At 38.2% G+C, this 25,634-nt stretch overlaps 1 protein-coding gene across 2 annotated transcripts in view; it reads left to right on the top strand.

The window, feature by feature from the left end:
• The window catches only part of LOC141435663 (uncharacterized), a 52,177-nt gene that overhangs the window by 13,601 nt on the left and 12,942 nt on the right, over positions 1-25,634 (top strand). Inside the window, exons 2-5 of one of the 2 annotated variants that reach the window (XM_074098402.1) lie at positions 11,046-11,113; positions 13,139-13,261; positions 18,074-18,232; positions 19,337-19,501. In XM_074098402.1, coding sequence (XP_073954503.1) covers positions 11,046-11,113; positions 13,139-13,261; positions 18,074-18,232; positions 19,337-19,501 — 515 coding nt within the window. The remainder of the gene's footprint in view (positions 1-11,045; positions 11,114-13,138; positions 13,262-18,073; positions 18,233-19,336; positions 19,502-25,634) is intronic. The other variant, XM_074098403.1, reaches the window with a different exon arrangement.

Raw genomic sequence — 25,634 nt, 5'->3', positions numbered from 1 at the left:
ACAACGGTACAGACACGAATTTCCCCTATGCACCACATATCTCAGCTTGTTTGTTTCTTATTTAGCCACTTAAGCAGTGACGCTAGCGACATCTATACCGTAGCCCTCATCGAGAACTTTCGGCACTCCATTGGAACTAACCGCTCACCCGGACAAGAGATATCGTTATTAAGCAATCAAATTAAGATTGGTTTTTTGGAATCTTTTTGCACTTTTTTATTTCAATTCCAATTTTTTTTATCTATATTTCAGTTTGTATTTTCAATTTAGGGTCTACGGATGACCGTACAAGTAAAAAATTTGGAATTGAAATAAAAATTACAAAAAGATACCAAAAAACCAATCTTAATTGGAAGAACATATCTACAAATTGTTTCGGAACGGTCTTCCTTTTTATTAAGCACCTATTTATACATATTATTCGTAATACATCGGTACTTGCACCACATCTAAATTTCTATTCCAAAAATCCCACGCTTTCTTCACAACAAAACTCAAAGACATTGCTCCTTTGCCGTATTTTACCGCTCCTATTAACCATAAACGGCCGACGCCGAGCTCTACTGTCGTAACGTAACATCTCATTACCGAAGAAAAGCGTGCTTAATTAACAACTTGGCCCTTCACAACCAGACCCCTAACAAAGGCCAAGTGTCGGCAAAAAAAACAATCTAAACACCAATTAGTGCCAGATTACCACAGTGTTAAGGAATAGGTTAATATTGATTTGCAAGGAGATTTAGATACGTTGTACTTGCGACAAGTAGTACTTGCGACATTTCTCCAAGGCCTTACTATGATTTGGTGTGTTGATGAGATTTCTTCACTAGACTAGATTTTTCAAGCGGTTGCGCTAGGTCTTGCTAAGCATGAGCTAGATCTAGAATTAGTGTTGTGAAAAACGCTCATTTCGAGGCTTAAAGACTCAAACCCTAAAGACTCTGGAGGCTTAACGACTCAAAGGCCGCAAAGGCAGTTTCTTGCATCCATACCCATAAAATAAGCCAATTTAATTCTCAAATATAGTCGAGTCTGTAAGACTCTGGAGTCTTAAGGGTTCGAGTCTTTAGTTAAGACTCGAAATGAGCGTTATCCACAACTCTATTTCTATTTAGTATTAAGTAGTTCAATTACTTAAGTAACTGCTGTAAATTGTAAATTCTCTGGTCTCCGCGATACAGGCCCAGAGTCTAGTGCGGAGTCCGCCGATGAATCTAAATTGTAACCTTGTTATATTTCAAATAAATTCTTTCATTCTTCTTTCATTAATTCTATCTAGAATTATTTTTTTCGCATCTGTAGTCATATTTTGAAATCATCAGCTGTATTAGTGCGAATACCTCATTGAGAGCGGAATTAAATTCTTGCATAGAACAATATTGTAAGTCAGACGTCCACATGTATGGTGGTTCAGAGCAAGTCGGAAACATCTCACTTATCATCAGCTGGAGGACGTCCACTGCTGAACAAAGAGTTCTCCTTTAGAACGCCACAATGAATGACAACTCGCCACTTAAATACATCTACCGTTTGCCGCCAACTCTCACCAGTAGTCAGCAGTCCGTCCACCTAGTGGGACACCAACGCTTTGTCTTCCTTTTCTCCCCGACGGTTCTGTCTCTCCCTATATATACTGTAGTCTTTGGTTCTGTCCTTCGAGCGATGTGGCCCGCCCATTGCCACTTCAACTTGCAGATATAGCACGGCATGTTCAGTACGTGACATTGACATTTTCTATTATTATTGTTAATGTTATTATTTAGTATTCTAAATCTTGATTATTATTATTTTTATTTTTCTTCAATTTCAATGATTCAATGACATATAATGAGCGTATTAGCGTATCTGCCGAATATTGTGCGCCATATACTGGCTGATTGTGACGAACTTCAATGCAATTGTTACCATTTATGTAATCAATCACTTTCTGACAATAAATGATTGATTGATTGATAGGGTGACTTAAACCGCCGAAAAAACTGAAAAGCAAAAAATAATAAACCTTTTACTCCTTTCTCTCCTATTTAACCTTAACCTAGGTACTAGCACAGAATAAGTTATAGTACAAGTACATGGGTTTATTTTTAACCCCCGACGCAAAAAGACGGGTGTTATAAGTTTGACCGCTATGTGTGTCTGTGGCACCTTAGCTGTTAAACGAGTGAACCGATTTGAATGCGGTTTTTTTCTTTGAAAGCAAATTTTCTAGCGATGGTTCTTAGACATGTTTTATCAAAATCGGTTCAGCTATTTTTGAGATATTGAACTTTGAAGTGACAATGTCGCAGGTGTTCCAACTTTTTGTTGGTCAGGTTATGTGTGAAGCTATTTATACTTGCCCGACACCGATTTTCTATAGAAATGACCGACATCCGACACGAAACGAAACCGATACCCGAGAAGTGGGTATTAGACGACCTTCATTGTTTGCAGAATATTGTCTTTACTTTTTATTTAGTCGGAACTCGTGGTCGGACAAAAAGAGAAGTAACGGAACAACAAATTAATTTTTAGAACTAACCCAGGGACTCTCAAACTGTGCGCCGCGGCGCCTTAGCGCGCCCTGGTGCGCCGAGTGTGGCTCCTGTTACTCCGGAGAGTTAAGCAATCTGATGAAAATCATCATTGCTTATTTCCACTTAGTCTCTAGCTGCAAAGGTGCCGTGGCGAAATAAGGCAAACCATTTCTTATCGGTGATACTTGGTGATTTAGTGATCTCTCCCTCTTCTTGGTCGTCTCACTCTTGGCAGAGTGGTCGTGATCATCACATCAGGGGTCACATTTGGTGATACTGCGTTATAATCTTACGCTGAGCTCACAATGGAGAAATGCAAGCAATTAAATCTCTGCCAACTCGATCAACATCAAAACTGACAGCAGTAAGATAATAAGAAACAAAATGTATCACCGAATTACCAAAAATCACCGATAAAATTAAATAAAAATGAAATGATATGTATTTCAGACGTAAGTCCGTAAAAACAATCAATAACAATTAATTAGAAATCAAATAGCATTTTTTTTTATACGACAGGAAGGCAAACGAGCAAGTGGGTCTCCTGATGGTAAGAGAATACTACCGCCCATAAACATCTGCAACACCAGGTGTATTGCAGATGCGTTGCCAACCTAGAGGCCTAAGAAATGTAAATGAAAATGATGAATAAAATGAAATAAGATTGAATTCAATTTACATTACAAATCCATAAGCCAAGCGAAGCCAAGGTTTGCCTTACTAAGCGTATAATTGCGGTGCAAACTGAAAAAGTTTGGGAAACCCTGCTTTAACCAGTTCCCAATCGACGTCTTTAATCGATTCTCAAAGGGTGCAGCGATGCGTAAAACGCATTCGTCTCACTTGTGGTTTTCACAAATAAGTTCTTCGCGGTGTCGATTCGAATATTTGGTGTCGTTTGTTTTTAACTCGATAGATTACAAAATGTTCGTTTTTTATGCAAATGAGAGAAGCATGGCAAGGTTATGTATTTTATAAAAACCAGGAAAGTGCGAGTCGGACTTGCACACCGAGGGTTCTGTACAAATTTGTAGGTATCTATGAATATTCAGTGTAAGTAGAGACCGTCTCCTTAACAAAATTTACGCTGTGTGTTCATTTACAGACAGACAGAGCTACGAGTACCTTTATACCAAATTTCAAGTTTCTAGGACAACCGGCAAAGAAATGAGAGCGTTAAGAAGCATGTTAGGTGTGAAATTAGTGACAGAATTAGAAATAGTGCGATAAGGGAACGCTGTGGTGTAAATGAAGGTATATTCACACGGATTGAGAAAGGGATGCTTGGATGGTTTGGGCATGTTGAGAGAATGAATGAAAACAGATTGACTAAGCAGATCTATAAGACGAGCGTGAATGGGAACGTTGGGAGAGGAAGGCCTAGACGAACGTACCACGATCAAATCGGGGACGTTCTCAAGAAAGGTCGGGTCAGGAGTACTCTAAACCGACGTGCATGCATGAAAAGATTGATGAATGTAGAGGAAGCGAGAGTTGTATGCCAGAATCGTGGCAAGTGGAAGTACGTAAGTTATGGCGCTGGCTCTGGTTTGTATGAAAGAAAACACATTTTTAAATGACTGTATATCGTGTATGTGGATTGCGATGAATTAGAAATTTGTTTTATTTTTCCTGAGACCTGAGTAGATATTTGATATTAATTAAAGCTATAAATTCAAAGCGTTTCCGAGAAAAAGGGTACTGACGGACGAGCAGACATACAGACGGACAACATAGTGATCCTACAATGGTTCCGAGTTTTCTGGAACGGTCCAGTTAGCGTTAAATTCGTACACTAAAGGTGAATAAGTCCGCACATCCGAGATTTAAAAGTCATTCTAAGATTTATTTAATGTTTTCATCGCTAAACATTGACTGTACATCAATATTTTTATAACATTTACTAGCTGTTGCCCGCGACCGAATACAAACAAAAAAAAAACATAAAAATCGGTCGAGCCGTTTTTAGGAGTTTGGTCACAAACACTGTGACACGAGAATTTTATATATCAGAATACAGGCGTGCCAATTTGATGAGTTTTCAAATACCCTATTCCTAGAAAGACTACGCAAAAAAATGCAAAATTAAGCGTTACAGACTTACGATTATAATTCAGAAACGGTCCGACTAGTTTCGACCTTTTAGAAAGATCCTGTATTTTTTTTCCCTTCTCTTCTTATTTTCGTATATTTTTTTAAATATGTCCCACGACAGCTTAAGTAATATTCAACATCATCATTCTTCATCATTTCTGATTCGATCCCGTAGAGAAACCCCGAGCATAGCTCTCATAGCTCGCTGAGCAACTCTGAGCCTATTTATAAGACCTATAGTGAAGCACCACGACTCGGATCTGTCATCACTAGCAACACACACTAGTTAAAGACTTTCGTCTTAAGACACTGACGTATTATGGACAAAAGACGTTGCGTAATTTCCCAAACGCAGCCCATTCGAGTTGGATTCGAAGATTGACCTCTCTACGTAAAGTAAGTAAGACTACGGAACCCTAAAAATCGGCCCCGTGCCCTTAAAGCCTACCTAACCCGGCGCTTGCGCAACAAACCATCACTTACATAATCATAATTAGATCCAATCCGCGCGATAATTTAATCATATTGGAATGAAAGTGTGAAAATGGAAAGTGCAAGTTGAAGTGCGAAGGGTAATTTGGTGCGATGGATTTGGAGAAACACAGCAAGCAAGAGAATTGTGTGTTCAAATCCAGTTTCCATTCCATTTTCGAAATGCATAAAGTAAACGTCCCAGTGCTCGACACGCTAATACCCGATAGACGACACCCTGCCGTCATCTCTATAGCTAATGACATAAGGTTATGCCAACTTTTGGGACAGCGACGAGCACTTGTACGATTACCGTATAAAAAGAAAAGAAAGAAAGAAAAACATTTATTCGTGACATTTAAAAAGTAGAGAAAAAGAAACACGGAAATCTGAAATGGTCCGAACTCAGCAATAATGTCAGCCTTGCGGCCGACGCTGGTGTTCCGTTGGAACCATTTACTTAGATATGCGAAATACAGATCTGTTGAAAGGTTCGTATTTATATTGCTTTATAAACTAGCTCAAACATGCGAATGGGGCATGTTTGCACACCCCAACATCTTGCGAGATTGGGCATAGTGGACAGCTCGGCATGTGAATGTGGAGCTGTCCCCTGTGATCTTAATCACATAATCCTCGCCTGTCAACTTTATGATCGTTCCTCATTTCTACAACAGCTGTCACTCCTTGGCGTTCCGTTTCCGTATCTGTTCCATCCCTCCTTGTAATTAATGATAATTCCTTTATATATATTTAAGCTCTATATACATTTCTATCTCATAACAATATAAAAATTATTATTTATCTTTTACCCTTCCTGATCTTTTCCAACCCATTTTTCTAAATTCCGATCCTTACGCATTTCCCTTATCTAATTCCGTTTCCCCGTTTGGCTAAATGCGCCAAGAGCGCGAAGCTACAATAAAAAAAAAAAACTAGCTCAAAGTTAAGATTGGTTTTTGGAGTCTTTTTGTATTTTTTGTTTCAACACCAAATTTTGTTACTTTTACGGTGATCCCGTAAAATCCACATCGAAATTACAAACTGAAACATAGATGCACAGAAAAACAGACCAGTGCTGGGAATCGAACCCAGGTCCAAGACAAGAGATGTCGCTATGTAGCGTCCGGGTGAGCGGTAAGTTCCGATGGGGTGCTGAAAGTTTCTCGATGAGGGCTAAAGCATAGATGTCGCTGGTTAAGTGATTAAATAAGAAACAAACAAGCTAAGATATGTGGTGCATAGGAGAAATTTGTGTCTGTACTCCTGTCCAGTGGTGGTGTAGCGGCATAGCACGCAGCACGGAATCCTGGGTTCGATTCCCAGCGCTGGTCTATTTTTATGATTTTTCTGCGCATCTATATGTTTCAATTTGTATTTTCTCAACTCAATGGTGTGTATGTAGTTCCTGATCCGCACTGGGCGCATATGGGAATTGCGGCCCAAGCTTTCTCATTCTGAGAGGTGGCCCAGCAGTGGGACGTATTTAGGGCTGGAATGATTTTAGTCCGTTAGTTTATTCTACACTAGTTTTCGCTCACGGCTTTGCTCAGCTTTGATAACACATATTTACTGTCTACGATTCTTTTTTTTCCGTGTTTTGATTGTTTTTTCGGAGAATTATAAGTAAATACATACGTGGTTTTAGACCAATGGTGGGCAAACTTTCTTCATGGGGGGCAAGAAAGTTAGACATATTTTAGAGGAGCCTCGGAATTACACCGTTCTATTTAATATTTTTTATGTTTTTGTCATACATAATCATTGCCTATCGCTGGCCATATACTTTGCAGGAACGTCGGCGGGCCGGATTAAATCCCTTCGCGGGTCGGAGTTGGCCCGCAGGCCGTACTTTGCCCATCACTGTTTTAGACAGATGGTGCAAATTTTCGTATTCAAAAGTCAAGCTAACTATTACCTAATCAAACTTTGAGTAAATTCTCCTTCAAAAAAACTGTTGACAATATTAATAACTGACGACCGGATGGCCAAGTGGTTAGAGAACCTGACTACGAAGCTAGATGTCGCGGTTTGAATCCCCAGTTCAGGCAGATACTTTTATAAAAATACGAATGATTGTTCTCGATTCTTGGTTGTCTAAGCTTAATATATTTAAGCATGTTTATCCGTGGCTACATAGTCCAATCAAGAGAGAACTGGCTTACTTTGGAGGAGGCCTTCACCTGTAGGGGGGTTCTTGCAAAAATTAATATATTTTAATGTAGTTTCACAGTGTATTAGTAATAACTGTAATGCTGTGTAAATAAATTTATGTGCAATAAAAATAAATATATTAAACAACAAAAAATAACATCATCATCATCATCATGTCAGCCGAAAGACGTCCACTGCTGGACATAGGCCTCCCCCAAGGCTCTCCACTCATCTTTATACCTTGGGGGGAAAATGCCTTAGTCGTCATGCTTGGCAGGCGGGTTGGCGACCGCAGTTATATCCAAACAAAACAAAACAAAATTAACAATACTTACAAAAAACATTAGAAAAATAATTCACTAGCACATTTACAATAAAACATACTAATAAGTCAAAAATGTAAACTATTCTTAAGGATAAGGCTTTTTCATTTTTTTTTTTATTATCCCTGGCTACATATGAGTCATATGTCATATGTCATGATATGACCCATAACACAAAGTTTTGCTTATTATGGGACTAGGTCAATTGGTGTCAAGTGTCCCGTGATATTAATTATTATTATTAACTACTTACAACTACCTACAGTAAAATTACAATAAGAAGACATGAGATAACAAATATATCAGAACAATATGAACACTGGGGGCCTACCACGCTCTTTTAATACGATTCAGTTTAGGCTCTAAACTGAACTGCATCGCTGTTTCGTACCACGACGTTACTTTTGCAATCAGTTCAAGCACGGTTCAGCGACAGCGATACAGACATTTTCATTCATCTCATTCAAGCGGTTTTCGCACCATGACGCTTAACTTGAGTGGGAATTGAATCGCTTCAGTGTCAAATTAGCGATTCAGTAAAGTTACATTTTGTAAATTCTTTTGGAATTTTCAAGTGTTTTACTTGGAATATTTTGAAATTTCAAGAAACTTTTAAACTTTTATTCAAGTTTTAAACTTTCATAGGTATTGGTCACATTGTGTTTCTTAACACCTCATTGATAAAACTAATTTTTCAGTGAGAAAAGACTCGTGATTAGTGACAGCGTAAACATTTTATTTGTAATCAACACAGCGGTTTGCTAAGAACAGGAATGACTTAGAGTTATGGTTTCAAAATAAAGAGTTTTAGTATACAAATTTGGTTTGCATATAGCGGCATCCTTTCGCGACTTAGCGTTTCATTTCGGACCAGAGACATATCGGTGTTTATTCACTTGTTTACCATTGAGACTCAGCTCTGGAAATAAACGTCGTGGTACCAATTTCGACGATTCAGTTTAGGTGCCTAAATTGAACTGCTCTGCGTTTGGATCGTTTATGAAAAGATCATGGTAGGCTCTCTGAATGAACATAATGTTGGTACCTACACTTTGACTGAAAAGGCTTTTAATCTCTCTAACAGGGATTGAAACCGGAGTATTTAATATTTCACGTTTCGGTTAAATGCTACAGTATTCATGTCCAAGGCCGACGTTGATTTATTCCGAGTCGCACAGAACTAAATCATGACTTCTAACTTATGTATAGTAACAGTTCAGTATTATATATATTTTTCATCTTGCTACAAACATTAAAATGAAATAATGAAAAAATGAAATGATATTTTTATTCCAGACGCAAGTCCAGTACCTAAGCTATATACAATCAATAACAATTAAGTAAATAGAACAAATCAAATACAATAAACTTGAAATTAAATAAGACACAAATAAAAAGGTATCGTGTGTGGGTATTAAAGTTTAACATCTTAAAAACGGCTGATGGGATTTTTATCAAACAGATCAAACGGCACCACAGCAAAGAAATCGCTATCGCGTACGCGGGTTCTCTCTCACACAGGTTTCATTTTCGCTTACTAAGATATGAAACTCGTAATAACATAAAATAAAACAAAACCTAAAAAAAGAGTTGGAATAAAGAAAAAAAAATATATTCTACGCAGTACCCTCAATAGCTAGATTTTATATATTCTTAATCTAGATAATATCTCCTCGGACCTCACTCGTTTATCGCATTGCATTGCCTCCGGCAGCCTCTATGTCCATGACATCTCGAGGTTCCATTACCCGACACCCTGTCGCCTGCTTTATGACGGCTCTTTCTAACCAGATTTTACTATAAAATTGTATTTGCATCTCGAGAGAGTAGCAAGGAACAGTGTGACAAAATAAATTTTAAAATGGTAATGTGATACCGGCTACGCGTTCGTTCTTTAACAGGCTTCTAGCATGAAAAAAAATCTTTTTCACTTCTCATGCTCGTAAAGTTCCTATTTAATCTAGATCTCATCATCATCATCATCATCCTCAACCTATACACGTCCCACTGCTGGGCACAGGCCTCCTCTCAGAACAAGAGGGCTTGGGCCATAGTTCCCACGCGGGCCCAGTGCGGACTGGGAACTTCACACGCACCATTGAATTGCTTCGCAGGTTTGTGCAGGTTTCCTCACGATGTTTTCCTTCACCGCAAAGCTCGTGGTAAATTTCAAATGTAATTCCGCACATGAATTTCGAAAAACTCAGAGGTGCGAGCCGGGGTTTGAACCCACGACCCTCTGCTTGAGAGGCGATAGGTCAAACCACTAGGCCGCCACGGCTTTTTCTAGGCCGCCACGGCTTTTTATGCTAGATCTAGGCGACATAAAATGATTTATTGAATCGGGCGTTACTTTGCGGAGGTCCATATCAATGAACTAAAATAATTTCCTTGCTCACCCGCGACCTTACGATAGCTAGGCTTATGCAAAATATGCGTGTTCATGCAGTTCCTCCACCTCGACACTGTAAGAACACACAAATTACACAAACCCATCCATCACCACCACCACACTACACTGGAGGAGGAGGAGGAACTGCATGAACACGCATATTTTGCATAAGCTTATCTATCGTAAGGTCGCGGGTGAGCAAGGAAATTATTTTAGTTCATTGACATAAAATGACTTTTTATGCTCTAGAGCATAATGTAAATTGTTACACACATAAACAGACATTATTCTTTAATACTTTTTAATTTATATAAAACTAAAACCAATAAAAATAGATCAATAAAACTAAAAAAATATAGTTATATTTAATGATGCATGAACAATCAAAAGTACGTAGTAAGTGAACAATTGTTTCCACTGTTGCTATTTCATTTCCTCGCAATCAAAGTGAAAAGCAGAATGTGAAACTCGAGCATTAAACCCATTTCCTCCTCGACGTGGCTATATGAACGTCTTGGGTAAAATGGCTCGTTTTATGCTCTTGTTGTATAATCTACTAAGTTTTGATACAAAACGAATGCACGCGACCGAATAAAAAACAAGTTAGTAAGACAAAGTTTTTAATAGTTATAGGTGCATTATATGTGTGCATATGTATGTTGATGCCTACTTGATACTTTATGCGAATTATAATTTCCATAATTTTTGTTGTTTCTATATAGCAAATTCAGTAAGAGAGAAAAGCGGATCTGTGACACAAAATAAAGGATTGTCTTGCATATTTCTTTATTCTACAGTAGAGCATAAACTTGTGAGCAAGAATTTGATCAAAAATATCTGAACACGACTCTATTGTTAACGGCGTAGAAGCGTGTTCAGATAATTTTGATCAAAATTTTGCTCACCTGTTTATGAACTCGACTGTACTTAAAACATGATGTACACAGGCGAACTTATCTTAAAGTTGTGTATTTTAACCAATGAAGTGTGCTTATTAGGATGTTTACTTACGTACTACCCACAAAGTTTGTGGTTCTAACAAAAAACGCTGTATGTTTCTGATGATTATCTTTAATTATTTAATTATCTGTGCAGGTGGTGGACATGAGCATCATTCCGAGCACGACGAGGAGCATGAGGAGCATGGCAAGAAGGCATACGAGGTAGATAGTTGATCCTTGATAATTATTTCTAACCAGTGGCGTAGCTATCGTAGGGGCAGGTGGTGCAGTGCCCCAGGGCCCCGGAGCTCAAGGGGCCCTCTAACCTATGCTTTGAAAAGAGAGGAGCATAAAAGAAAAAGATAGGATAAGTTCAACTCACTGTATCCTATTATTATTCTACGGGATATAAATAGCCAATTTTAGTGATACGGAGTGAAGCCACAGTATAAAGCTATAGTTTATTCTACAGTACATTTAATCACCAGGAAAGGCGAAGTGTAGGGTGCAGGATAAGCCGTGGTGGCCTAGTGGTTTGACCTATCGCCTCTCAAGCAGAGGGTCGTGGGTTCGAACCCCGGCTCGCACCTCTGAGCTTTTCGAAATTCATGTGCGGAATTACATTTGAAATTTACCACGAGCTTTGCGGTGAAGGAAAACATCGTGAGTAAACCTGCACAAACAATGGTGCGTGCGAAGTTCCCAATCCGCACTGGGCCCGCGTGGGAACTATGGCCCAAGCCCTCTTGTTCTGAGAGGAGGCCTGTGCCCAGCTGTGGGACGTATATAGGCTGGGATGATGATGATGATGAAAGGCAAAGTGTTGGTAGGTCTTCCCTACCACAGACGATCTGGTAATGACTGTGAGAAGGCGTTGGTTGTGGGTAGCACAAAATCGTACATCATGAAGATCCTTGAAAGCCGAAGTTTAAAGAAAACGTCATTCTCAGAATGTCAGAAAATATTGTAAATGTATTTTTGTCTTTTGACAATCAAACAGAAAATTACAAATAGGCGCATAAAAATAGAAGGACCTGGACATAATTCAATAGCCCGTTGTTTTTATTAATTTATCGAATATTAAAATTAAGTATAAAATATTCATGAAATATATTAACCCTAAATAAACTTGGCAAGGTGAGACAAGTGTACTCTATTCAAGCCTCGTTGGATTCTTGTAGATAGAGCTAACAAAAACAAGTTAAAAAAAATACAAAAAGATGATCTTAAATTATGTATCTTATTAGATACGCTGCCAATTTTAAGGTAGAGAAAGGAATTCGAAGTCGTAACTGTATTTTATAAAAAACATGAGATATCGTACTCTACCTAGATATTGTAATAACGGATAACTCACGTCTTAAATCGAGTTTAGCTCGACATATTTCGGGCTAATTCGTGGCCTTTTTTCTACGGTGGGTCAGGATTCAAATGGTTCAACTGTACATCTACGTTTTACAGGGATTTATGAGAAATGAAATGAAATTTTATTTGTATTAAATATAATGACCCGGATAACTCACGTCTTAAATCGAGTTTAGCTCGACATGTTTCGGGCTAATCCGTAGCCCTTCGTCTCCGGAGCAACGCGACTCAGCGGCTGCTGCAACACGCGCACACCCGCTGCGCAGCAGCCGCTGAGTTGCGTTTCTCCGGAGACGAAGGGCTACGGATTAGCCCGAAACATGACGAGCTAAACTCGATTTAAGACGTGAGTTATCCGGGTCATTATATTTAATATGAGTGAGTCTCACGGTACTTTCATGTTCAAAATTTTATTTGCTGTAAATGTAGTACATTATAGTTATATGATGTTATAGGTTTTTTGTTTCATACATTTAGACTGTATAAGTATTTTTGACAATTTGGATTCTGAGGTTTCTTATTCAAATAAATATAGAACAAAGCGTCTAAGAGATGTAGGTATGCTTGTATTGAGGGTTCATTTTGGACGACCCGATGGCCAAGTGTTTAGAGAACCTGATTACGAAGCTTGACGTCCCGGGTTCAATCCCGACCGGGGCAGATATTTGTATGAATAATACGAATGTTTGTGCTCGGGTCTCGGATGTTTACTATGTATTTAAGTATGTATTTATCTATATAATGTGTATCCGTTGCCTAGTATCCATAGTATAAGCTTTGTTTAGTTTGGGACAAGGTCAATTGGTGTCCAAGTGTCCTATGATATTTATTTATTTTTATTTGATTGATTTCTCGTTTAATAAAATATGTAATTTTGCGTAGCCAAAGAGGACCGATTCTCCCCCTCCACCTACGAGGGTCAACATCCAGCAAAATACACATAAGTGCCTCTCAAAGGTTATAGTACCATACGAAAAGCCATGGTACTACCGGTATGAGGTCGACGTGAGTTTTGTTTGTTTGCTCGTCTAACTACGTAACTAAACCTGTGAATCAGTTGAACATGGTAACCGTGTTTTTGTAAATTACTTTAGTTACAACAAACAATTACTATTGTTTATATTCTCATTCTGATCGCGGTCTAATAATTGTACTGGTCTTAATGTATTCTGAAATCATCGGCTTTGACTAAATAACTATCCTACCTACTTAATTATTTTCATTACTAAGCAACTGACTTAATTTAGCAAACGTATAGGTACGTACTTAGCAACTGTTCGTAGCTGCAAGTTTTCAAAAAAAGAGCGTACTCCTACCTTAAAGGCCGGCAACGCACTTGTGACTCTTCTGGTGTTGCAGGTGTCCATGGGCGACGGTAATCGCTTACCATCAGGCGATCCGCCTGCTCGTTTTCCCCCTATACCATAAAAAAAAAAAAAAAACTGTGACATAGTCTATAGTATGCCTACGACTAAATTTTAATACTAAAAAATAAAAGTTAATTGCTTAAACTTTGTACTAAGCAACTGTGACATAAATTCTGTAGTAAATTTTGTGTACGACGTTGTTTGTGTACGATGTGTTTTTACACATGATCTAAAATTTTATTACTGTGACTTAATTAAGAAAAGGCAGTCGGCAAGGGATACGGTAGATTTAGACCTACTCTGCAATCTGTCTCACCAACACACTTTTATATTTTTTAATATTTATTTTTTTCATACAAACCTTTTCCTAACTTTACTGATTAGTACATTACTAGCTTTTGCCCGCGAGTCGTGACTCTGTCTGCGATATATTTTTCCGGGATAAAAACTATCCTATGTCCTTCTCAAGATTTCAAACTAGCTTCATACCAAATTTCATTTCAATCGATTTAAGCGTAACATAACAGACAGATGTACCTTTTTAGGGTTCCGGAGCCAAAATGGAAAAAAGGAACCCTTATAGTTTCGCCATGTCTGTCTGTCTGTCTGTCTGTCCGTCCGCGGCTTTGCTCAGGGACTATCAATGCTAGAAAGCTGTAATTTTGCACGGATATATAAGTAAACTATGCCGACAAAATGGTACAATTAAAAATTTTAAAAAAAATTTAGGTTACCTCCCATAGACGTAAAGTGGGGGTGGTTTTTTTTCTCACCCAACCCTATAGTGTGGGGTGGATGGTAGTAAGTATATCAAACTTTCAAGAAAAACTATAACGGTTAAATTTTCTTGACAATTATTAGTAGTTTAAGAGTAAATAGCAGCCTAAGGTATAAAATATACCTAAACTTGAAAGATTCCTTATAAAATACGAAATCCTTAGAAAAATATTACTTATTTTTTTCGTAATGTCTACGGAACCCTATTTTGGGCGAGTCCGACACGCTCTTGGCCGGTTTTTTTATTTTATTTTGAAACGAGCAACGTACAACTTTGTCACATTAGGCCATAGGGTAAAACATTAAATAAACAGAAAAAAAAATTACATCTCACAATTGATGATAACTAATTTCTTGTCACATCAACGCCATGTCTGAGGCCGGCTGAGCTAAAATACCCATAAACATTCCCGTGTCATACTTGCTCAGGTTGGCTGCTGCAACCAACGCCTTAATATTACTGAGCTATGCTAGAGTTTTGGTACAGGATCGAATCAGAAATGAGAAGATAAGTAGAAGAACGAGGGTCACCGACATAGCCAAACGAATTAACTAGCGTGGAGAACAGATGGCCGTTGGGGCGGAAAAGTTCTCGAAAGGAAACCGCGCGGCAAGCGCAGGTTAGGACGTCCACCAACGAGATGGACGGATGACCTGGGTTAAACCGACGGTTCACGTTGGATGCAGGAGGCTTCCAACCGAAGCAACTGGAGGTCTATAAATAAAATAAATAAAACATGATGAAGACACATGATGATGAATGATCAAAGAGGTATTTTGTCAAGCTAACCAAAGCATTTAGCCGTATCTAATTTAGGTATTTTTGTATAAGTTGGTTTTTATCTACCAAATGCCGATTTTCTAGTAGGTCTTAAAAAAATCTACCGAGAAAATACTCAAAACAAGAAGTAACTGATATCATCCGAATGAATGGTATTATGTAGATCTTAAGATATACAATGATATAATTGTTGTGGCGAAAGCATTAGTAAATTCATTGTTTATATAGCAAACAATTTGGTCTAACTGAACATCTGTTTTTAAAACAAGCAGTTGTTATGACAAGGAAAGTTTATTATAACCGTAGTCAAATGTTGTGATAACAGCCGAATAATATTTCAGGATTGTTTTCTTTGTTCGACTATGCTGTCATTATCAATTGTGATATATTCGACTTACACTTCCTATTAATGGCGGTACTTAAATCTCAACTTAGTACTGATCATAGTTTAAGTAAAAAAAAAAAGAAAAAAAAAACATGGACGCACTAACAGCAAGAAAGGGATAAAAAAGGGACGCAAATCGTTTTATGTCAATCGTGTTGGCCAAATCACTAGATTTAGATTGTCTAAAGAAATATATGGCTATGGCTTTTTATATATTTTTTGTATAACAAAGTAAATTATTAGAATCTATTTAATTGCATTTTTCACTACTTTTAATCAATTAATATCTGGATGACCGAGCTCCACTCGGGCTGAATCTCGGTACCAAGCGTTTTCCCAGAGATAAGACCAAGCTAGATCGATTTTCCATCCCCGAAAACCCCTACATACCAAATTTCATCGAAATCGTTGGAGCCGTTTCCGAGATCCCTGAAATATACATACGTACAAGACTACATATGCCTATACAACCTATATAGACATACAATACCTATACAAGAATTGCTCGTTTAAAGGTATTACATTGAAACTATTTTGGTTTGTTTGTTGATGACAGAGTTTAAACTAGTTCTGCCACACCACACGCATTCCGTGCTGCGTGCTATACCTCTACACCACCACTGGACAGGAGTACAGACACAAATTTCTCCTATGCACCACATATTATCTCAGCTTAATTGTTTCTTAATTAGTCACTTAAGCAGCGACACTAGCGACATCTATGTTTTAGCCCTCATCGAGAAACTTTCAACAATCCATCGGAACTAACCGCTCCCGACATTCCCAGCGCTGGTCTCTTTTTCTGGTTTTTCTGTGCATCTATGTTTCAGTTTGTATTTTCGATAATGTCGTTCATTTTGAGGAGTATGATCCATGTTTTAATTATATGCTCCTGTTACAGGCCACACCCGGTGTACTAAGTGTTAATTTTGTATTAGAGATTTTTTTCTAAGAAGTACGTCAATTCACTTGTGTTCTAAATACACTGAAGACTATCATTTCAAAAGAATTGAATTAATTTAAGCAATTAAAAGTTAGACTTTGAAATTACGAGTTCTCGATCCAAAGACCAAAGGGACTAAAATATGCAAAGATGTACAGTCACCTGCATTAACATCTGCCACAGCGGAGCGTGCAAAAATATCTGACACATCCTACTGGCCCTAGAAAAATAGAGGCGTATCAGATATTTATGCACGCTTAGGCTGGAAACAGTGCTCGACCGACGGTACGTCCTGACCGTACATCCTGACCGTCAGCGCTGACCGTCGGTTTCGAAAATTCATTCAGTGCTACGCTGACGGCGAACTGCGACGCGTGTGTACAGTTCACAGGTCGGTCGCTCCGTCAGCGAAGCACTGAACGCATCCATACAATCTCATAGCTCGTCGGTCGACCGACGCCGTGCGACCGACGAGCCGGACCGACGGCTCGACCGACCGTACGCGCGCACCAAATCACGCTCGTACCGTCAGCGTAGCTGTGTGTGCATTCATAGAATTGCATAGATATAGCTACGCTGACCGATGGTCAGCGCTGACCGTCAGTCGATCACTGTTTCCAGCCTTAGTTGTGTCAGATATTGGTGCTGGTGACTGTACCTAAAATTCTTTACGCAACTGAATACATACTCATTGTATTCACAGTAAGCTACTCGTAAGAGTCTTGTGTCTGTGACATCATACTCGAAGCACCCAAACGAATAAACCGATATTTATGGTATATTATGGTTTGGGTTTAATGAAGATGGTTTTTAACAAGTTTTATTAAAAAATATTCTTACGTTTATGAGATATTGAACTTTGAAATTATAGTTGTGGGTTTTTTTAATGTTGACGAAAACAGTAGGTATAGTTAAGTCACGGTTTTGATCAAAGAACAGATAAGTACAGCAGAATCTGTAAATTTTACAAACAGGGGTACAGACAGGAGTAAAGTGACATTTTCTCGACACTTCACAGATGTCGCCTAGTACCGAAAACTCATAGTAATGGAATGAGAACTTTAGAAGTCAATTACGTCTCCCAAATTGTACGGTTGTACTGAATCCCAGGCAATTATTAAACAGGCTCAAATATGCATAAATTATTCATTTCAAAGGCCTTTTACTAAGGTACAGGCCGCCATAGAACAATAGGTATACGATTATATTATAGATTTATAATAAACCACATATGAAATGTTCTATGGGAAATCTCATACATTTATATAATTTATGTTGATCTCATAATATGTATGTCTCATTATAAACCAAAATTAGTAGGTAGTTTTACTCATGTGACGACTACTACGAAAGTTTTCGTTCGCTGTGTTTAACGTTTGACTGTATAATTAAAACCTGTTTAAAATCTTATTTATAACGTGTTTATCAAAATACATAAAGTTCTAAAAGTATAATGGGCACAATATATAATTTGCTTTCTCACTTTGCTTCCTCTGAAAAACTACCATGTCGTCTACATAACTAACCCAAATGACAACAGGTAACTTTTTTTTCAACTCCTCAGGGCCTGCACAAGGACTCCAAAACTAAAAAGGGGCACCACGACAAGGAAGACCATCTAGGGAAGTATGAGGACCATGGCGGCTTCAAAAAAGAACACCATGATGGGCAGGAGCATTATGGATCGCATCATCATGAGGAGCATGGGAAGAAGCATGCTAAGGTATGGTAAAAAATAGGCAATGGATACACCAAAGTAGCTAAAGGTTAACCGTTTATCCATGAGGTTCCGAAAAGGTAATAATTTGGTATATTTTGAGGGTTTCTTTGGGAGTTTGTAAGTAAACCTCACTATGAGGTAATGATAGCACTAAAGAAATTTTGGGCTTCTGGTTGTATAATGTTCGTAGAGTAAAATATAAAGTCAATGTTTGATTAAAAAAAAAATTAAAACTTTTATTCTGTAAAGAAGCCACAAATAGCTTAATGTCACTTTTTTATACTACCAGTACTTTCGGAAATACCATTATTGTTACCAAGAATACGCCGCAAGAATCTAGGCAGTTTTTTATAAACAGAAATTATTTACAATTCTTATAACTATTTTAAACTAGCAAATAAAATAAACCAAAGTAAAATATTAGTAAAAGATTCCATTTTGACCCAGGAATCAAACTTGTAATTTTCACTGATAATTACTTCCGAGACCACCACAGTCCAGTGGCCATTTTTATGACCCCCCCTGCCTTGTAGCTTTACAGGGGAGGGAGCATGATTATACTCACGCAAATAAGAAATCTTTCAAAAATAGAAAATTTAAAAAAATATTTGGCTATGCTAACCCCAAAAGCTTGGGTAATCACGCCTGCTGCAATCATTTGGCTGAAAATCCAGGTAGTTATATTATCTAATTGAGAGGTCATAACTGCCTTACTGTGATTGTGCTCACGGTTACATTCGCGATCACCATTTATATCCAATGCTCTTCTTGCATCACCACCAAAGTGTGACGTGTTTGCTGGTCGTTGGAGGAATGTGTGTTGAATGTATGATGTTGTGTGAGACGATGAGTTGTCTGTCTTCATATATCTAGTTTTATGTTCATTTTTTTGTTACTCGTACTAGTTTTGGTTTTGTATTTTGTGTCTTACTCAGTGCTTTAGTTTTAACCGTTATGCTGTGCAAGTTCTTATAAATAAATATTTGTCAAGCTGTACAAAAAAGCGGTAGAAAGAAATGGTGAATGCGATTGTAATTGTGAGTGTTTTAGACAGTATCGTTTGCAAATATTTTCACTTACTCTAATAATTTCTCATAAATCTATTAGTACGAGGAATCAGGGAAACATTCGAAAGGGCACAGCACGAAAGGAAGTCACGATATCCACAAGAAAGAAGAATACGAGAAGAATGTAGAGTTCTTCGAAGAAGATGGGGATTCGGCCGAAGAGGAGAAACATGGCGGATACAACCAGGAGAAAGAACATAAGTTGGTAAGTTAGCAAAGTTTTTTTTTTTTTTCTAAAACTACTGATGTGTTCAGGATTGTTTATACAGGTTGTCTTCAAATTGTCTTCAAATTCAGCGCGTTTTTAGGAATTCCAAACGAAATTTTAACGAAATCATGAAATGCAAATTCAATTGCTGGTTCTATAATTGTTTACACATGTAAAGCCGTGGATATAGGTTAGTTAAATATAATAACTGTCTCAAGAACTCATTGGGGATTTTAGTCGCGTTTGTTGATGCTTGGTGATGATGAAGCGATCGTCACGGAATTATGTAGACCCAGGTTCGATTCCCGGTCTCATCTTTTCTGTTTTTTTTTTTACTGTATTCTAGTTACAGTAAGTATATAAAAAAAAACTTAACGGAAAAACCATAAAAGTAAATGTAAACGACGGAAATAACATTCAGAGTTTGATAGTGAAAAAGTATTATATTCAACCCTTTGAATGGCTTAGATTACAATGATTTATCTTTACAATTATGTAGAATGGTTCTTATAATAAACTTTTATAACCAACTGGGGACCAATTCCGCTTATCCAATTCAATATAAGGTGCTAACAAATAAAGTACCAATATAAAAATATGGCCTTAGCCAAAATCCGCATTGTGCGCAAGTGGGAACTACGGCTCAAGCCCTCACATTTTGAGAGGAGGCCTGTGCCCTACAGCGGGGCGTAATAGGCCGAGATGTTGAAGATAATGACCTCCAAGCATTCTTTAGAAAAAGAGTCTTGACAAACAAACAGACTTGATCCTATAAAACAGTGTTTTTCAACCTTTTCCATGACACGACCCCTTTAATATGAAGAAATATTTCGCGACCCCCCTACCGTAGTTTTTTTTTCATGCACTTTATTTTGCGACAATTATAATGAGTTAGGTAACATTTTCTTAATTAATATTTTTAAACTTCTTTTTGACAGAAGTAGTTTTCCTAGCAACTAATAAAGGTTGTATAACATTGCTATAAAAAAATCTTATTTTCTTTTGACTCACAGTCAGCTTAATATCTACCACAACGGAGCGTGCAAAAATATCTAACACTACCTAACGGCCCTAAAAATAGAGTCGCATCATATATACAAGGTGTTAATTAAATAACTGAAAACTTTTTTAATTTTTAGTTAGTTGATTGCTTTTATATTTGAATCCCTTCATTATTTTAAAATATATTCGTGTGTATTAAATGATATTATAACGGATCTCACGTCTTAAACCGAGTTTAGCTCGACATGTTTCGGGCTATTTCGTAGCCCTTCCTCTCAGGAGCAGGAGGAGGAGGAGGAGAAACAGCCCGAAACATATCGAGCTAAACTCGGTTTAAGACGTGAGTTATCCGTTATAATATCATTTAATATGAGTGAGTCTCACGGTAGTTTCATGTTCAAGATATTCGTGTGTTTTGCTAAGTCAGTAATTCTACTTCATTTCTAACTCTAAAGCAAAAGCAAAACAAATCAAAAGCTTTATAAACAGCTATTCATCGTTAATGGTTCCGGTTTCGCAACGGCTACGGCCAATTACACCGGTTATCTTCGAATCTACAGATTTCACGTCGAACCCATTGCACTGTTTGCATACAATTTCACCCCTGCACCTTCTGTTGAAATCCAATCGCGTTGCTACATCCTGTACATTGATTTATCTGCAAGACTTAATTTGATTTTTATTTTAGCTCAAGTTTTTTTTGTTCAGTTTTCACAGGCAATTTTTTTTTTACTAGCGACAAAAAATTAAGTCATTTTTTTTAATTATGAAAAACTAGTGCTTACCCGTTTTATGTGTCTGTCTGTACATGTCAGTTAGTAACTATCTATTTTTTTTGTATATACGTCCCACTGCCATAGGTACCACATTTTCCATAGGTACTTTAGGTCCGGGGTACTTTTGTGAGCAAGTTCGATGATTATAGGTACAGATCGAATTTGAATCATTTTTTTTAAAGCGGACTTAAAGGGGTTTAAGGGTGGGTTGGGTGTAATATATCATATTTTAGCTTTTTCTCGAAGTCTCTAAGTCGATGTTATAGTATTTTTATTTGTCAAGATAAGTGGTTAAATGTACTTAGGTACACAAGTTGTTACAACGTATTTGGCATCACTATGTACCCCCACAGGCATTACATCATCATCATCATCATCCCAGCCTATATACGTCCCACTGCTGGGCACGGGCCTCCTCTCAGAATAAGATGGTTTGGGCCGTAGTTCCCACGCGGGCCCAGTGCGGATTAGGAACTTTACACACACCATGGAATTGCTTCGCAGGTTTGTGTAGGTTTCCTCACGATGTTTCCATCACCGTAAAGCTCGTGGTAAATTTCAAATGGAATTCCGCACATGAATTTCGAAGCGTGCGAGCCGGGGTTTGAACCCACGATCCTCTGCTTGAGAGGTCATAGGTCGAACCACTCGGCCACCACGGCTTTACGGATATTAATAGATACTTACAAAACTGTACGAAATCCTCGGTGCTGGAGTCCGACTTGCACATAACAGGTTGTTTTACTAAAAATTTAACAAGATTTCACTGAATAATATAGTCTGCAAAGACCTGACCATATTAACAATAAGTATCATAGTGTTTTCAAACCACGTTTTATTAATAAACATATGAATAACTTTTGAAAAATTGCTCCACCAGATTAAACATTATACATTCTGAACACCTTCTCCGTGTGTCTAGACAACGCAATTTTTATCCGTTCTTTTATAAATAAAGAATAACGTATTTCTAAGAGTTAGATATCTTATTAAACTCACATAGAGATTAGACACTCACATAAAGGTTATAAACACGGTGTTATAAAAATACCCTTGAAGCGGGAAGGGGGTTTAATGCTCCCTCATAAAAAAATCTGTTTGCAAGATTTAACAACCGTATCTCTGTAAGACTTACCGCCAAAAAAAATCATTAAATTTTTCCTCGATCATCATCCCAGCCTATATACGTCCCACTGCTGGGCACATGCCTCCTCTCAGAACAAGAGGGCTTGGGCCATAGTTCCCACGCGGGCCCAGTGCGGATTGGGAACTTCACACACACCATTGAATTGCTTCGCAGGTTTGTGCAGGTTTCCTCACGATGTTTTCCTTCACCGCATAGCTCGTGGTAAATTTCAAATGTAATTCCGCACATGAATTTCGAAAAACTCAGAGGTACGAGCCGGGGTTTGAACCCACGACCCTCTGCTTGAGAGGCGATAGGTCAAACCACTAGGCCACCACGGCTTCCACTAGGCCACCGCGGCTTACGGCACGGCTTTTCCTCGATATGCAAACCCTATTTCAGGTAACGCCACGCCGTAAACTACGCAGTGCAACAGTATAACTTGGTATCTTGCCGTCCCGCTTACACTAATATTATTTAATATGAGAGTGAGAGGGGCGGTACGATACGAACTTCGATTTTAGAACCTCAGAAACCCCAACAGTTTTTTTTTTATTTCAAGTCAGTATGTTGCATTTTCTTTAATGCCGCAATAATATAAAAATAATCGTATTATTATGTTCTGCTAAGTCAGTTAATTTACCTAATTTCGAAGTCTACTCTAGATTCATAAATTTCATATTGTGTCATTTACGCGACGCTGTTTTTAAAAGAAAATCTTGCTGAGGACCTGGGTTCGATTTCCAGTGCTGGTCTCTTTTTCTGGTTTTTCTGTGCATCCATGTCTCAGTTTGTATTTTCGATAATAAGTTCTAGACTAGGCACTCTCGCAAATGTAGTACATATAAATTGACTCATGATTGCGATCGATTAATCTAGTACTTAGCTAATTTTATGAATTCAATTCGGGTTTTGTTCTGCGTACCTTGATTTTAACGAAGCACATCACCAACATCTAGTAACTAACTACGAATTATGAAGCTTGAGTCCCGGGTTCTGTCACTAGATGGAACTGATAAGTACCATCAGCAAAATATGTGGTCTACCACCCTAAAGCTGATAATCGTTTGCATGTCATAAAACAATAATGCCAATAGACGTGTCTGTCAACTTGAAAGTTCGACTTTAGGCAGTTGTCTCACCGCCAGCGAGGAAACGATTGGCTATCGACTATTTTCTCGCTCAAGAAACGAACAAAAGATATAAGATCCTGTGTGACACATATATTAATAGTTGATCGCTGGCTGTTCACACTGTCGGCGAGATCTCGCTCGTACATCTTTTGTCGCAGCGACAAGAGCTATAAAACGCGTATATATAGCTCTATAGCACTCTATAGTATCTATAGCTCAGCGGAGCTATAGATACTCACTCAGCGACGACAGCTTGGCGGCCGCCCCGCACGAGCGAGTCGAGTGGAGCGAGTAATCGCCCGTCGCACGCGAACACTCGCTTACAGCCGAGCGACAAAACTACACTCGCTTCTCGCTGCTCGCCCACTCGTTTCTAGTTACTCGCTCTACTCGCTTCTCGCACATCGTCGGCGGTGGGACAAGTGCCTTAGGAAGAAAAGAACTTGTTTAAAAATTGATAGATCACTTATTTGGCTGATGGTACCTCTTGAGTTTTATTTTGTTAAATCGTCTTTTTTTTTGGAGAATAGACGTATTTGGAAACATTTTGTTGAAGCCAGAGACGAGTGGAAGGAGAAAGGATACAATAAAGAACTGGAACTACTTTAAAAACGACATTATCCAATCAACTGAAAACAACAACAAAACAGATTTAATTACAGGCACTAGCTATTTAATATGTTAACCCTTTTCCAGGCCTCGCGAATTTAGATACGTTACCACAAAATTAGTCAAAAAAACATATTGTCAGCCTATGAGAGATTTATTTAAAAAGAAATAATATTCACTTCAATTGATTTTGTACCATAGGTATTGTAAATTTAGCAAGGTCGAATATATTTCAACATTTATCTGGCAACACTATGCCTGGAAAAGGGTTAAAAGATCTGTTTCAAGATACGACCACATTCAATAAAATGCTAGCCGTACACCCCAAAAATACTTGATAGGCCACTTCTCAATGGATGAAAAGACAGATGTATTACAGAGTGCACGTTGCACCGGCCCGGATGTTGTATGCAAATGCATCGGACCACCGTTACCGAGTTGCATCGCGCTACACCGCCACCTCTCGGAAGATATGACGACTAAAAGTGCACGCGGAATGCATTTCCTGGTCCTCATTCTATCGTTGTTTGTTTCTTATTGAGCTGTAGTTACTAAACGATTATGTGCATTTGGGAAATGCATACAACTTGGTCATTTTTCGATTCTACTCGTATTCTGTTCTGTGGGATTATCGCGTGTTGAAAAACAAGACGTGAATTAAGATTGGTTTCTTTGGAATCTTTTTGTATTTTTTATTTCAATTCCAAATTTTTACTTTTACGGTCATCCCGTAAAACCGAAATTGAAAATACAAACTGAAATATAGATGCACAGAAAAAACAGAAAAATAAGACCATCACTGGGAATCGAACCCAGGTCCTCTGGTGGTCTTATTTTTCTGTTTTTTCTGTGCATCTATATTTCAGTTTGTATTTTCAAACAAGACGTGTATTTTTTACTCTTTGTATTGTCACGTTAGTATAATTTTCGATATAATAACATTTTATACAACGTGTCTCTACTTTGGCCAGAAGTATTTCTAATTTATTTACAGCTAGCTTTTGCTCGCGGCCTCTCCCGTGTGGAATTCAGTAATCGCGCGCTGTTCTCTCGGGAACTGTTCATTTTTTTCGGGATTAAAAGTAGCGTAGCATATGTCACTCTCTGGCCCATAAACTATCTCCTTGCCGAAAATCACGTCGATCCATCGCTTCGTTTCGACGTGAAAGACGGACAAACATACAAACACACAGTTTCGCATTTATAATATTAAGTATGGACCCCCACGCACTTCAATGTTTGTAATGTTTTTTGAGAATGATTCGGTGATAATATTCTTGCACTATAACACTATACACTATACCGAAAATACAAACTGAGACATGGATGCACAGAAAAACCAGAAAAAGAGACCAGCGCTGGGAATCGAACCCAGGTCCTCAGCAATCCGTGCTGCGTGCTATAACCCCTACACCACCGCTGGACAGGAATCTAGACATGAATTTTTCCTATGCATACATATCTCAGGTTGCTTATTTCTACTA

This window comes from Choristoneura fumiferana, chromosome 15 (assembly GCF_025370935.1).
Source record: "Choristoneura fumiferana chromosome 15, NRCan_CFum_1, whole genome shotgun sequence".
NCBI classification, from domain to species: Eukaryota; Metazoa; Arthropoda; class Insecta; order Lepidoptera; family Tortricidae; genus Choristoneura; species Choristoneura fumiferana.
The sequence above is the reverse complement of the archived record's forward strand: the minus strand, read 5'-3'. Positions and strand labels throughout refer to the sequence as shown.